The sequence below is a fragment of the Pteropus alecto genome, unplaced genomic scaffold (genome assembly GCF_000325575.1).
Source record: "Pteropus alecto unplaced genomic scaffold, ASM32557v1 scaffold222, whole genome shotgun sequence".
Taxonomy (NCBI): Eukaryota; Metazoa; Chordata; class Mammalia; order Chiroptera; family Pteropodidae; genus Pteropus; species Pteropus alecto.
This window is the reverse complement of record NW_006433716.1, coordinates 3,727,665-3,741,661: the sequence shown is the minus strand read 5'-3', so window position 1 is coordinate 3,741,661 and position 13,997 is coordinate 3,727,665. Positions and strand designations below refer to the sequence as shown.

Sequence of the window (13,997 nt, the reverse complement as noted above, 5' to 3'; positions counted from 1 at the left end):
AATAAGACCTTTCAAGTAAATTTCATCACATTTTATAATAATAATGAACGAAAAAATGTTTTCTAAGATGTATGGCAATTTCTCAAGAAGACAGAGATTTGAGGATATTTGAGGAATTGATTTATAGGTCTTGTTCGGATTCAGTCAATGGAATACAGTAGAATTAACACATTAAAATGTATCATTTTCTAAAATTAACTCTTTTTTTTCCAAAATGGATATTTAAACTTGTCTTTTGTAATTTTCTTTTAAGAAAGCCTTTAAGTATTTTGTAATGCCAAATAACAGAGTCTTAAAAACAGTTATCCTGAGAGGACAGAACTGCCTTTGAAGTAAATGTCAGGTTTTGAAAGGCATAAAATTTAGTATCTAACTTGACTTTGATGATGCTTGAGAGTAAAAGAAAGATATGTTTCAAGTTTCTAGTGGTATTAATAAATAAAAATTTATGCCTCGATTTCTGTCTTACTGTTACATGGTGGGATGTAGGGAAGAAAGGAAAAACAACAACTGCATCATTTAACTTTACCAAATTAAAATAAGACATGCAAAATATGAGATTTTGAATTCCTCTTTATTTTTCTTCATACATTCTGTTTTAATGGCACTATTGTTAACTCAAAGAATAGATGCATTTTCAAGGTTACTAATGCTTCTGCCAATGAGCATCCCTTCTGAGTAACTATATTATGAACTAAACAGGTTGCTCTGAGTCTATTTGCTAGCCTGTCTTTTGGGGGAGAAGCAGGAGTGTAAGGAATCTGAATATTAGACTACCTTGAGGGCTTATTCTCTTTGAAACTCAGTTTTTTTTTAATTTGTAAAATCAGGGTAATATAATGGTCCTCAATAAAGTGATTGAAGATTAAATGGCATAACATATGTAAAGCCCAAGCACACAGTGTATGATACACAATAACTAGTTCTTTAAGGTAGCTGTAATAATGAGAAACAGAGCTGTCCTTCATATATAGAAGATCCTTTAAGACGGTAACATTTTGTGAGGGAAGTCTATTGATTAATGGCTATTGTTTTTTTCTTTTTAATTAACTTACCTAAGATGCATTTTAAATTAAACTTCTTACTAAAATGTTTCAGTGTTTAATATGTGCTATTCATTCTGTTGTAGTCTTTAACAATCACATAAAGGGCCTTCACATACTTCCTGAGTGAAACTGTGTTGCTATCTAAGGACTGAATTCTGAGGAAATGTTTTCACATACATTAACTTATGAAGGTAGATTCAATTCAGTGTTAAGACAAATCACAAAGCTTATCTCAATTCCTAAGCAAAAATTACTTAAAATATCCTGAGTTAAAAAACAATTCAAGTTTAATAAGTTCTGAGCCCTATTTACACAGTAGACTTAGATCCATTAGAATAAACTAAATAAAGAGCATAGCTTTTGAACATGTGCTTACACAATTAACCACAATAGCACCAAGGTTTTTTGTTATAGTCTTTAAGTCAACAGCACTCCTTTATAAAGCAAGTTCACAAAAGGCTGTATAATTTACTCAAAGAACCATCAGAGTATGTTACAATGATCAGAGCTTTTGTCATGTTTTACTTCAATTCCCCCAATCATACTCAACCAGAGATTTGCAAAATGATGATTGTCTTTCTATGACCTGAAACCTTGTAGAGTTATTTTCCTAATGGAACTCTGGGTTATCACTGTTATTTCAGGAGAAAACAGCATCAATTTTCTAATAAGAAAACCATATTTAAAAGAAAAAATACATGAGATGATGATGAAATGAATTGTATATTAGAATTCAAATTCCTATGATCTCTTAGTGACATAAATCAAAAGCTTTAAAAAAATCTACCACCTTTAATTCAGTACTTTTATTTATAGGAATTTATTTTAAAAAGATAATTTGAAATATAGAGAATATTTTAAGTTCACATATTCATTCCTTTTTTATTTAAAATGGATAAAATGAAACATAAATGTCCTTAACTAGAAGAATTATTGTACTTATTATAAGGCTGAATAATTGAAAATTGTATTGCTTTAGAACTGATGTTTGCAAAAGGCTGTTACAAATAGGAAATGTTTTATATCACAAAGTTAAGTTAAAAGTATTGTATATACAATATTATCGTCACCTTTTTATATGCAGAAAAAAGTTTAGAAGTAAATACACTAACACATTAATCCATCGCATTAATAAGCAACTATGTGTGCTTAAATCTAAACATTTTGAAAAATACTGGAATACAGTTACATGGCATGAAAAGTGTAACTGTAGAGTTTCATGAAACTTTTTCTTTAAGAAAAAAATTTGTCAAAATACCTTATTTAATGTTAAAAGAACAGAAAACAAAGTAAACAGTAAACTATACTTAAAAAGAAATCACACTCCAGCTTATATAAACACCAGAGAGGTAAAACAGGAAAGGATTAATTTTTACTGCATTGGAAATTACTTCTCAAAAATTTCAGAATACAAAAGAAATGTGATATTAGTGCCCATTCAACCAAATTACAAGTAAATCCCATGACATTTATTCTTCTTTATTTTTCAAAGATGTATTGAATGTTTACTATGTGTTAGGAATTTAGAAATGGATATAGGAAAAAATAAGTACTTCTCTGTTTCCTAATTTTGCTAGTTTCTTAGGATTTTAGGTAAGCATCCTAATTGATGTGAAAAGAGCTCATAAAGCAACAAAAGAACATATTCAGCTCTCTTTTGCAACCTGCATCCCCTCGGTAGTAAGGGAACAATGTATATGGTCTCTAACTGCCCTCTTGCCTTCCCAGAGCAAGGGACCAGAGATTATGGTGGAGATGATGTCCTGCAAGGAAGCTAATTTCCTAAGATGTACATGCTGTGGCCAATTACAGCTCTGGTGTAATGACTTATCTCTCCCCAGCTGCAGGATATTCTCAGGAGGGAGGATTTACTGGTAGATATTGGTTTGGGGTGAGTGACATTTGTTGGTCAATTATATATCAAACATGTCCATCCTTTCCCAGTAGTACTCCAGGAAAGGATTTGTCCCAGAGGAGGTCTGTCTCTTCCAAGACTTGGGGTGCCTAGATGTTTGATGAGTCACAGTCCAAGGGTTGAAATTTATTTCACTCTGCAGACTGTGGTCACTCAATCATGATAATGCTTTATTGCCTTTTGAAGAATCCCAGAGAAATAAAAATACAGTTTAAACTTCTTCTTCAAAATTGATATAACATTAGGAAGCACAGTATGACCTTGGAGTCGATCCACTGTACAAGGTGTAGTCATGTATATTCTGAAGCCATGGAGTGAATTGTACATGTTTATGCGTTAAAGAATAGGCAATTTAGAACCTTTCCTTCTAAATCCCCAGTCTTCTTGCCAAAAGCATTTAGCTGCGCTAAGTATATACACTTTCCTTTATTAGCAGATTAGCTTTGGATAGTCTATCAGCAGAAGAGGTACTTTGAGGCCTTGGGGGTAGTAATGAGGTTCTTTAGAGACTGAGAACATTAATGAAAAATAACTTCAGACTAGATTTAGCAAAAGAAATGGATCACAGTCTTGGAAGTATCCTTGGAGAAGACAAAGTTTTGTGTTGCCAATGGGAAAAGTGAAGCTGAGTGGATAAATGTTTTGCCCAAGATCTAATAGCTTAGCTGTGATCAGAGTCAGGCCTACATTAATGATTGCTGATTTACACTTCCACTCCTCTATGATGTGTGTTTGGTATGATGAACAAGCAAAAAATAGCAGTTGACTAAAGAATTTAGGGTGGACAAGGAATTGAAGTAGAAATAAATCATAATTTAAAAAAGAGGTGCATAGATGTTTTTGAGCTTGGGAGAAATTCTATTTGTTAACCTTCTTTCCTTCCTCCTAATAGTCCTCTATATTTCCCATTTAATGGACCAGCCTTTTTTTTCTTTAACTTTAGTTGGAATAAATTTGTAAATGACATATTTGTGATACTTGCATACAGTTTAATTAAAAACATGTTTCTTCTTTCTCATCACCGTTTCATTTGTTGAAACTATTGCCACTGCTAAGTTGCTGCTGTTAACATCTCAGTGACTTAGAAGAACAGTCAGTGTTCACTTGCTGTTAGATGGAGGAAAAGGGGGAAAAAGTGTACATAATTTGAGAAAAAGAGAGAACACATAGTATTATTATGAGAGGAGAACAGATTTGGACTTTCCAGTGTATTTGAGAAGAAATACAAGCATTTAGAATCATTGCTTCAGTTGTGGGTACTAAGATTAGGATTATCTTTGCCCCAGATGTTTTCACGTTACTCTATGCCTTCCTTGTTCCAGAAGTAGGAGGGGTTTTATTTTTTTATAACAGATTACCAGTATATAATTGACATACAATAAACTGTATACATTTAATGTACAGTTTAATAAGTTTTGACACATGTATATACAAATAAAATTATCACCATTAAATAATTAACATATTCATCATCTCCAAAAATTTTCTTCAATCCTTTGTCATCCTCCTGCCCATGTTTCACTATCCCTCTACATCCTGTTCCCAGGAACCACTGATGTGCTTTCTGTCATAGATTTCTGAGATTTTATATAAATGACCTCATACAGTACATACTCGTTTTTGCCTTGTTTCTTTCAGAATAATTATTTTTAGATTCATTCATCTCGTAGCATGTATCAGTGTACTTTTTTTATTGTTGTTGAGAAGTAGTATTCCATTATATGGTTATACCAACTTTTGATGGATATTTAGGTTTTTCCAGTTTGCTGCTATATGAATAAAGCTACTGTGGAATTTTGTCTCTTTGTACAGACATTTGCTTTATTTCTCTTGTGTTGATATTTAGGGGTAAAATTGCTGGATCATATTAAACATGTATGTTTAACTTTTTAAGAAATTGTCAGCTGTTTTCCAAAGTGGTTATACTCTTTTACATTTCCACCAGCTGTGTATTAAATCCTAGCTGTTCTACATTCTCGCTGATACTTGATATGGTCAATCTTTTAAATTTTAGCCACTCTAATAGATGTGTAGTGGTATTTTAGGTTTAATTTGTATTTCCCTAGTGACTAATGATATTCAGCATCTTTTCTTGTGTTTATTTGCTTTCTGTGTCTGTTCTTGTGACATGCTTTTTCAAATCTTTTGCTCATTTAAAGTTTTTTTTTCTTATTGAGTTTTGAAATTTCTTTATATGTTATATATACAAGTCCTTTATCAGATATATGTATTAGTTATTTTATACCAGTCAGTGGTATGATTTTCAGTCTCTGAACAGTATCTTTTGAAGAAGTATTTGATTTTGATCAAGTATAATTTATCAATTTTTTCTTTGTATGGATCATACTTTTGTTGTTGTATCTCAAAATCTTTGCATAAACCAAGATCACAAAGGTGTTCTATGTTATCTGGGTTTATGACTTACATTTAAGTCTGTGATCGTTTTGAGTCAAGTTTTTGTAAATTGTGGGAGATATGGATCAAAGTTAATTTTTTTTTCTTGGTGTAGAGATGTCCAATTTTTCAGAAAAATTGTTGGGAAAACATTATCCTTTTACCACTGAATCAGCTTTGCACCTTTGTCTAAAATTAGTTGTCTACTTATGGATGAATCTATTTTTAAACTCTCTATTCTGTCACATTGGTTGATTTTCTGTCTTTTCACCAATACTGCACTGTTTTGATTAATATAATTTTATAATAATTCTCAAAACAAGATATTGTTAGCCTTGCAACTTTATCCTTTATCTATAGATCAATTTAGGTAGAATTATATTCTTAACAATGTTGAATCTTCTAACCCATGAACGTGATATAGCTCTTCATTTATTTAGATCTTTATTTTGTTTTTTAGCAATGTTTATTCGTTTTCAGTCTTACAGATTTTATTATTTTTCATTTAAGTAGATACACACATTTAAATTTTTTTCAATTTCAGTTGACATTTGATATTAAAATACATACACATTTAACAAATACATTTACTTAAAATTATTTTCACTTCCTTAGATGAAAATCAGTATCACTTGCCATAATTGGGAGATAATTTTGATAATCAAATAAAAACAGAAAAATAGTGTTAAATTCTAGGTAAATACTGTTACTTGCTGAGGCTCTTTTATTTATTTTTTTATTAAAAAGCATAATTATGTCTTGAATTCTAAAGACATACTTACATCAAGTTTTGTATTTTCCTTCATATATCCAGGTCTTAAAAATAATAGAAAAAGGGAACTGTTTTCTCACTAGATAATTTACTGTGTTTTAATGACTCACTAGCACTAAAATCTCATTTCTCATATTGTTGGATGTGAGTTCCACAGTTAGGGAATAACTAGATTTTAGGCTTGAGCAAAGATTCAGAGGTTTGAGAAAGTTTGGGTATTATAGAATCTGCAGATTAGGAATTCCTGAAATGGTACATCTAAGCCTTGGTTGTATTTAAATCATCATCTTGAGAATTTAAAAAGAGTCAGACCAAAAGAATCAGAATACTGGAATTGGCGTGTCTATTTTAAAATTTCCCTAGGTAGTTTCAAAGTTTTAAAAAGGTGGAAAACTATAATATCAAGACGTGGCCATGGGAGGATGGTGATGGTAGTGATAGTGTGAAGTGGGCAGGCAGGAGAAAGACCAGATTGATTAGCAGTGTCTGCTTTGGACACTGGATGTCAGTAGATGGAATGGTAAAAATGTCATTATTACTTTCCATCTTAGGGCTAGAATATAAATTGTCTGTCAAGGTAGTTGAATATTATCTTGAAGAATGATAGAATCTTCACTCTCTTTTCCATTAAGAACAAACACTCACGAATTTTCTGCTTCAAATGTTTTGGTTTAAAGCACTATGATCTTTTCTTACAATTAAAGGGATTAAATGCATATTTCGAGGATGCATTTTATAATGGCATATTTAAAGAACGTTCTAAACCAATACGTTACAACAGAAATGTGAAGTATTTTTGAAAGTTTTAACACAATTGCTGCCTATAAATAATAGTTCCAGATAAGAAATTCATAAAGACTCTGACAGCATTTCAAATATAATAATACATAGAATCCAAATTTGCATGTGTAAATAAACAGAATACAGGAGAAGAATCTGAATGTGAATCAGTTCCCTTAAGTATTTATCCATTGTTTTGACATAGCCGTAAGGCCCATTTAAAGTAGGGCATCTTTCAGGTGGAAAACATTTGCAGCCCGTTAGGCTGTGCTTTCTTATTGACACTGGCCATGCTACCATCCTGAAGGCTTCATCTGGGAAAAAGAAAGAAAAGGACAACTCTACATCTAAATCTTCGAACTTGCTTAGGGGAAGCATGGAACCTGAGAAAGGAGAATTTAAAAGTCTTGCTTAATCTAAGGGCAGTAAGAAGCATGGGAGAGGAAGTGATTCTGTGACGCTGAGGAAATCACGGGGAAACAGTGGGAGAAAAGGGCTTCTTTGGGGAAGGGATATTTGCAGGAAGGGACAGTTTTTGTGTTTCCCATTGCCCCTCCTCCCGGACGGTCCCCACTCTCCGCCTCTGGCCCTCCCTCTCCCAGGCTTCAGCGCTTGGCCAGTAGTAGACCGGGTGGGCGGGGTAGCTTCTCCAGCCTTGTCTTTGGCTCAGAAGGCCCGCAGAGCATAGGGTCATTAACTTAGTGCCCCGGGACTCCAAGCACACTGGGCATCCGCACCTCTTGGAGTCTCCAGCTCCGGGAAGCGGTGGTCCCCAACTCACTGCGAGAATTGTTTCACACTTTGTCGGTGTGTAAGTGGGAGGCAGCGGGACCACGGCCCGTCCTTCTACCCCCCGCATCCTGGTAGGGTTAGCTGTGGAAAACTCACTTTCCTGGTGCTACCCATCTCCAGACACTTCTCGAGAATGGAGCAGTCACAGTGTGGCAGCAGAGACCGCAGCGGCAGCGGCCGACCTCACCTGGCCCCGGGGCTGGTGGCGACGGCCCCTCCGCCCCCCTCTCCGGCTTTGCGGGTACCCCCAGGGATACCCGTTCCTCCAACTTTCCTGCGGCCACCCAGCCTCTTTCTGCGGGCGGCCGCGGCTGCAGCCGCCTCCACCGCGGGAAACGGGGGCTGCGCACCGGCTCCCGGGCTGCAGAGAGGGTTGGGCACGGTGGGCTGCGGCTACCCACGGACGCCCAAGTGCGCCCGTTGTCGCAACCACGGCGTCGTATCGGCGCTCAAGGGCCACAAGCGCTTCTGCCGCTGGCGGGACTGCGCTTGTGCCAAGTGCACTCTGATCGCCGAGCGCCAGCGCGTCATGGCCGCCCAGGTGGCGCTGCGTAGGCAGCAGGCCCAGGAAGAGAGCGAGGCTCGGGGGTTGCAGAGGTTCTTGTACTCTTCTGGACCCTCGGGACCCGGGCTTCAGACCTCGGGAGGCAGGATCGGAGCGGAGAATCCCCACGCGGCGAGCGTCCCTGCAGCGGTGACTGCGCTAGAACTGGGTGCCTTGAGACAAGCTAGTGGTCTGGCGACCCCTGCTTTCGAGGTTTTCCAGTCAGATTATACGAAGAAAAAGCAAGGTGAGTTAGTCTTTTATTTCCTCTTTGCAAAAGATTGTTCTGGAGAAAACTTTTGAAACGGGCAGCCATGCCCTGGAGGCGGTCAAGGAAAGTTTAAAAGAAGCATTTGTTTATGTTATGGGAAACTGCTCTGCAATATGACTTTAAAGAGGCTGTTAGAGACCCCATTACCCTCACTTTGGAAAAGCTTTCTGTTCCTTTAGACAGTAGGATAAGATAATGAAAAAGTGAAGAGTGAGTGATCATATGAGCACCTCATGTTGGGAGTTTGCGCCCAAGTTTCTATGACTTTGAGTAGAACTTTAAGTGGTCATTGAGTTAAAAGCTTAGTGAGAGGTGCTGCATTTTGAGCTTACTCTGTACTCTTTCCAGCTATAAAACCAGAGTTAATCTGATCTTGTGTGGGAAACTCACTGATAGTGGAGAGTACAGTTCTTTACCTTTGGGGCAAATCTTTGGAACCAGCTACAACTGAGGAAAAGACAAATCTACCAAAGCCTCTTTTCACCTCCTTCCCTTCAAAATTTTAAGTATTCCACCCCCAACTCCCCCTAAAGTGTAGAATGAGCTAATAGTTGAAGTTTCAACTCTTCTCATTGGGAAAAAAATTACGTTTTCCAGATTTGTAATAACATTGGTAAGAATTTCAAAGTTCAATATTTAGGGATTTCTTATCCAAGGAGTTTGAATTTTTTTCTCTTATTTATTGACTGCAAACCTCTTTTATACCTCATGTTAGGTTTACAGACACACACACACACATATACATACATATATATACACACATACATATATATATATACACTGGGGTATATAACTAAATTACAAAATGAAAGAAAAATGTAAATTTGATCTCGAAAATAAATAAATAAAAATTTCACAATCAAAATCCCACTGTAGTTTAGTAAATTTTAAAGTCCTCTACAGGGCCCACTAGCAGTGAAAATGTTATTTCCATATTTTTGTATAAACTCAGGACAGGTTGTATCGTATGAAATTATACAATGATTAAGGAAATTATTAATTCGAAAACATCCCTTGATTGTGAGAATTGCAGAGCTTAGATCATAAGATGTGCTTTTGAAAAAAGACTATCTCTGTATTTAAATAAGGCATATATGATTTTGTGTTCACCTGTGCCAATTTTTTGCCTATATTCTAGTTTATTTAAGTACACAAAATAGACTTTAAACATTTGCCATGAAAATCAAAGAGGGATGAAGAGAAAAATTATTAAATAAAAATATTATGAAAGATAAGCAAAAATTAATATTCTGTAAACTAAATTGAAAATGAGATTTGGCTGACATTTCTCTTCTAGACATTGATTTATGTATTTTTCTGGGGGGAGGATACTAAAGTATAATCTATTTTATAGGGTCAATTATTTTATTTTATTCTTTGCCTCAATTGACCACCCTTTTTTGAGACTAGTTTTGTGACTTTTCTAAACTGACCACCTCTTCTTACACAATATTGATGAACTGTAGTCTATTTAGTTTACTCATTCATTAGATAAAGACTAATAATGATTCAGAGGTGAATAAGATTTTCCTACACAAAAGAACCTTCTATTCAAAACGAGGAAAACTATATGTATCCAAAAACTGTACAACATACAATGAGAAAAGTAAAGAAGTAAAATGAGCTATAGAGAAGTTGAGAGGACAGAGCGATGATATAAATGATATCACAGTATTTTAAAGACACCTGACTTTCTAATAATCTCATGCAACCTGTATTTCATGACATTATATTATAGTCCATTAGTACAATGTAATAACAAAAAATATACATAAATTTCTTTAGAGATGAAATTTTGATACCTTACATGTTCGAGGGGGTGGTGGTATATTTAGTGAATCATTGATATAAATAAAGTAGAATGGCAAACCGATGCCAATCTACCTGCACTTGGACTTCTTTAGAAAAGTTTTACTTAAAGTTGAAAATACTAGAGAGTCTTTGTAATTTTGTAAGAGCGACATCTTTTGTTATATGTTTGATGTAAAGACAGAATTTTAACAAAATGTTAAATTGTACACAGTTTAATTTTAAAATAAACAATAGACTTTTTTTAGAATTTTGTACCTCTCCTTGAGAAAACATAGGAGTTTTGCAAATTGTGGTTGCAAATCACTGTTTTTGGCAATATTTGTTGTGTTACATTCATAAACTTTGTGGAAGAAGACAGTTTTACAGAAATATTCTGAGTACCTCACTTAGATTATATACTCTTTTTAATATAAATAGAGATAAAATATGTCTGTAGGGTAAGAGGAAATATAAACCAAAATAAAAATTATTTAGTGGATGTGTGAATTATTATTTTTCTAAAGACATTCTTATTTTATTAATATTCATATGCTTAACATGTTGAGGTAGAAAATCAGATTTTTGTGTAAAAATATTTTTGGAAAATTTTTCTTAGTATTAGAAGGGAGTTGTGATTTGAAGCAAATGCCTAATGTGTTATTTTTACCACACACTTTGAAGATCCATATAGATTGCAATAGCGCAATAGTGCAGTTTCTAATTTTTTTAAAGAAACAGTTTGACTGTAATCTCTTTTCTTGATATTTCCTAGAGATTGAAAAAGAAAGTCCATATTTCACAAAGGATTATAAAAAATACCAACTCTGTATCATCTCTCACAAAAAAATGAAATATACAACTCTGGTATGCTTTGAGATTGGTACAGCAGTAGTCAGTATTAGTTTAGATGGGAAACGAAAACAAATTTGTTATTTTTTTACTTTATTTAGTAACTTAATTGGAACCCGAAATGTGAGCATTCAAAAATCAATTGTTGAAATTTAGCATTAGTGATTAAGTAGAATATTCATTTTCATACTAAGATTGTTTCTTCTTTTGATTTTTATCTAAACTCTAATCATTTTATTTAGTTCTGTTTGCATGGTGTCATTGTGAAAAAAAAGACTCACTTGGATTACAACAAAACTTGGATAACATTTAGGAAAACTGCAAATTGACAAGATGGGGCAAACAATGTGAGATATTGGTACTACATTAACAGTTTAGGGTAACAGTAGACTGTCATTTCTGATTCCTAAATAACTACAGCATTTACATATTATATAATTTTGTGATCCTGAAATGACATAATAAATAACATTTTCCCGCTATTCTAACACTGGAATTTTCGAATGATCTTTTAAAATTCTCATTCATTAAAATTTCTTGCATTGAATAAGTATAACTAATATACTATGAGTGAATGAATTATTTTGTCCAGCATTAATTTTGAGTGGGCAGTAGTATGTTCTGGGAAGTTTTCCCTTTATTTCATTTCTTTTTTTTTCTCTTTTCCCCAGAACAAAAAGAGAGTAAATGTGACTCATGCCAGAGTGGACAAGAAGACCCAGTCTCCAAATCCCATCAACTTACCCTGGGATCATCTCTTAAGTCTAATAGTGTATTTAGAAAACTAAATGTTAGGTCATCTATTTCAGAAAACTCAAACAAGGATGATAGCATTCTGTCTCCTCAGCCTGCGGAACAATCAGGAGGTGAAGAGAGTCCCAGGTCACTATCATCCTCGGATTTGGAATCAGGAAATGAAAGTGAGTGGGCCAAAGACTTCACTGCTATCAGAGCCAGACTTTCCACAGTGTCCTCCAGACCAAGAGATCCTCTTGATATCCTTACCAGGATTTTCCCAGGTTACAGGCGCAGCCGGCTGGAAGGCATTCTACAGTTCTGCAAAGGGGATGTGGTCCAAGCTATTGAACAGGTCCTAAATGGGAAAGAACATAAATCAGACACCAGGGACCTAGCAAGCTCAGGAGAATTGGAAAATATAGCTTTTCAGAGAGCTTCAAATGTTAGTTTAGCTGGAATTGGTTTTGGAACTCTAGGGAATAAATCAGCTTTCTCTCCTCTTCAGACCACTTCTGCTTCTTATGGAGGTGATTCAAGTCTCTACAGCTTAAATTCTAGACTAGGTGTCAATCCATTACGGCTGGGATATTCCTCTCCAGGAAGAGGGCTGTCTGGTTTCATGTCTCCCTACCTAACTCCTGGATTGGTACCAGCGTTGCCTTTTCGCCCAGCTTTGGATTATGCCTTTTCGGGGATGATTAGGGATTCATCCTACCTTCCCAGCAAAGACTCTGTAACTGGTAGCAGACTGTATTCCAGGCTGAATCAGGACAAGCTGTAACACATCTGCCTATACTCCCTTTCTGGAGTGTTTTTTAGAAGTACGCAGTACAACTCCCATATCTACACCCACACTCATTAATGTGTTCACTATGTATGTGAGTGGATTATCAGGAATTAAAGATGCTTTTTTTTTTTTTTTTACAAGCAATATAATAAACTTGAAATCTAAAGACTCTTTAGCATTTATTAAGTGAAAGAATCATTTAAACGTTATATGTGCCTCGAGTAAAGCTGTTTCAGGAAATATTTTTATTTTCAACTAATGAATTTTCTCTCTAAAATATAAGCTGTAAAATTTCTATTTTAAAATTATACTTTTTAAATTTTATTGAAAAGTGGAGTTTATACTTGTAAAATATATTTGTAAGTGTAAAGCAACCCAGCATTATATAAAATTAACCAAAAGGAAGAATTGAAAAATTGAGGTACTTCTAAATAATTACTGTTTTAAACTTTTTCTTTCCTTTTGTTCCTTGTACACAGGAGAGAAAAAAAGTTATTCAAAGTATTTTAAAATATTTATTCATATATTAGTGATTAGTAAAACTTTTGAAAAGTTTGAATTCCTCGTTTTTTTTTTTTCTGAATGTCTAATTTTCCATTTATATCTGCCATTTGTGATAACAAGCGCCAGTAATAAAACATTTCTTTTTAAAGCAGATGTTGTGAATTACACAAAGGCTAATGAAGTAAATCTACGGAAATGAGACTCCGCCATCTCCTGGCCACTATCACTGATTGCAACTCAATTCTAGTAGAGTATAGGCATTAGAAACCAATGGTTTCCTAATTTTCCTAATGCATATAAACTAACCATTTTTTGAAATAAGTCATTTTGGATCACGCTACATAGGAATTTTCATATTATAAAGTGAACATCTGCGGATAAGGATTTTAACCTTTAAATGTGCTGTGCCTGTATCTGGGGAAATGTTCTTTTCCATATGTTTGTGACAAGAATATGGCAATTATTCTCAAAGGTAAAAATAATGTTATTCAAAAATTTTAAATAGCTGTTTAGATAAATTTATTGACTTTACATAGATAATGCTTAATACATTGAGGAGAGGTTATAAGATTCCAAAGGAGAAAATTTTTTGTTAAATTTTAGAGGTTTTCTTGAGATTTTTAGAATACTTTGTGTTCTTTATCTGGATCATTTGAAAGCTATTTATTTCAGTCAGTGGAAAGTCCCTGATAAAACTGCTTGCAAAACAATTTTGTGAAGTTTTCTTTATCTGTCAATGTTTATAAAGGACAGTAGCTATATTATTTTCTTTAGGAATAAATGGAAACCCAGGAGTTGTATAAGATAGTTGATG

At 34.4% G+C, this 13,997-nt stretch overlaps 1 protein-coding gene across 1 annotated transcript; it reads left to right on the top strand.

Moving 5' to 3' along the window:
- The first annotated feature begins 7,832 nt into the window (after nt 1-7,832).
- On the top strand, nt 7,833-12,673 carry DMRTA1 (DMRT like family A1). Its single transcript, XM_006908360.1, has 2 exons — nt 7,833-8,490; nt 11,826-12,673. Exons 1-2 carry the CDS (start codon nt 7,833-7,835, stop codon nt 12,671-12,673), a joined length of 1,506 nt encoding a protein of 501 aa, XP_006908422.1.
- Nucleotides 12,674-13,997: the final 1,324 nt, after the last annotated feature.

What these genes read in the sequence shown, in the direction of transcription:
- DMRTA1 (XM_006908360.1), top strand. Translation starts at nt 7,833, where the DNA reads ATGGAGCAGTCACAGTGTGGCAGCAGAGACCGCAGCGGCAGCGGCCGA. An exon ending in TTATACGAAGAAAAAGCAAG is followed by an intron (nt 8,491 to 11,825) that starts GTGAGTTAGTCT and finishes TCTTTTCCCCAG; the next exon opens with AACAAAAAGAGAGTAAATGT.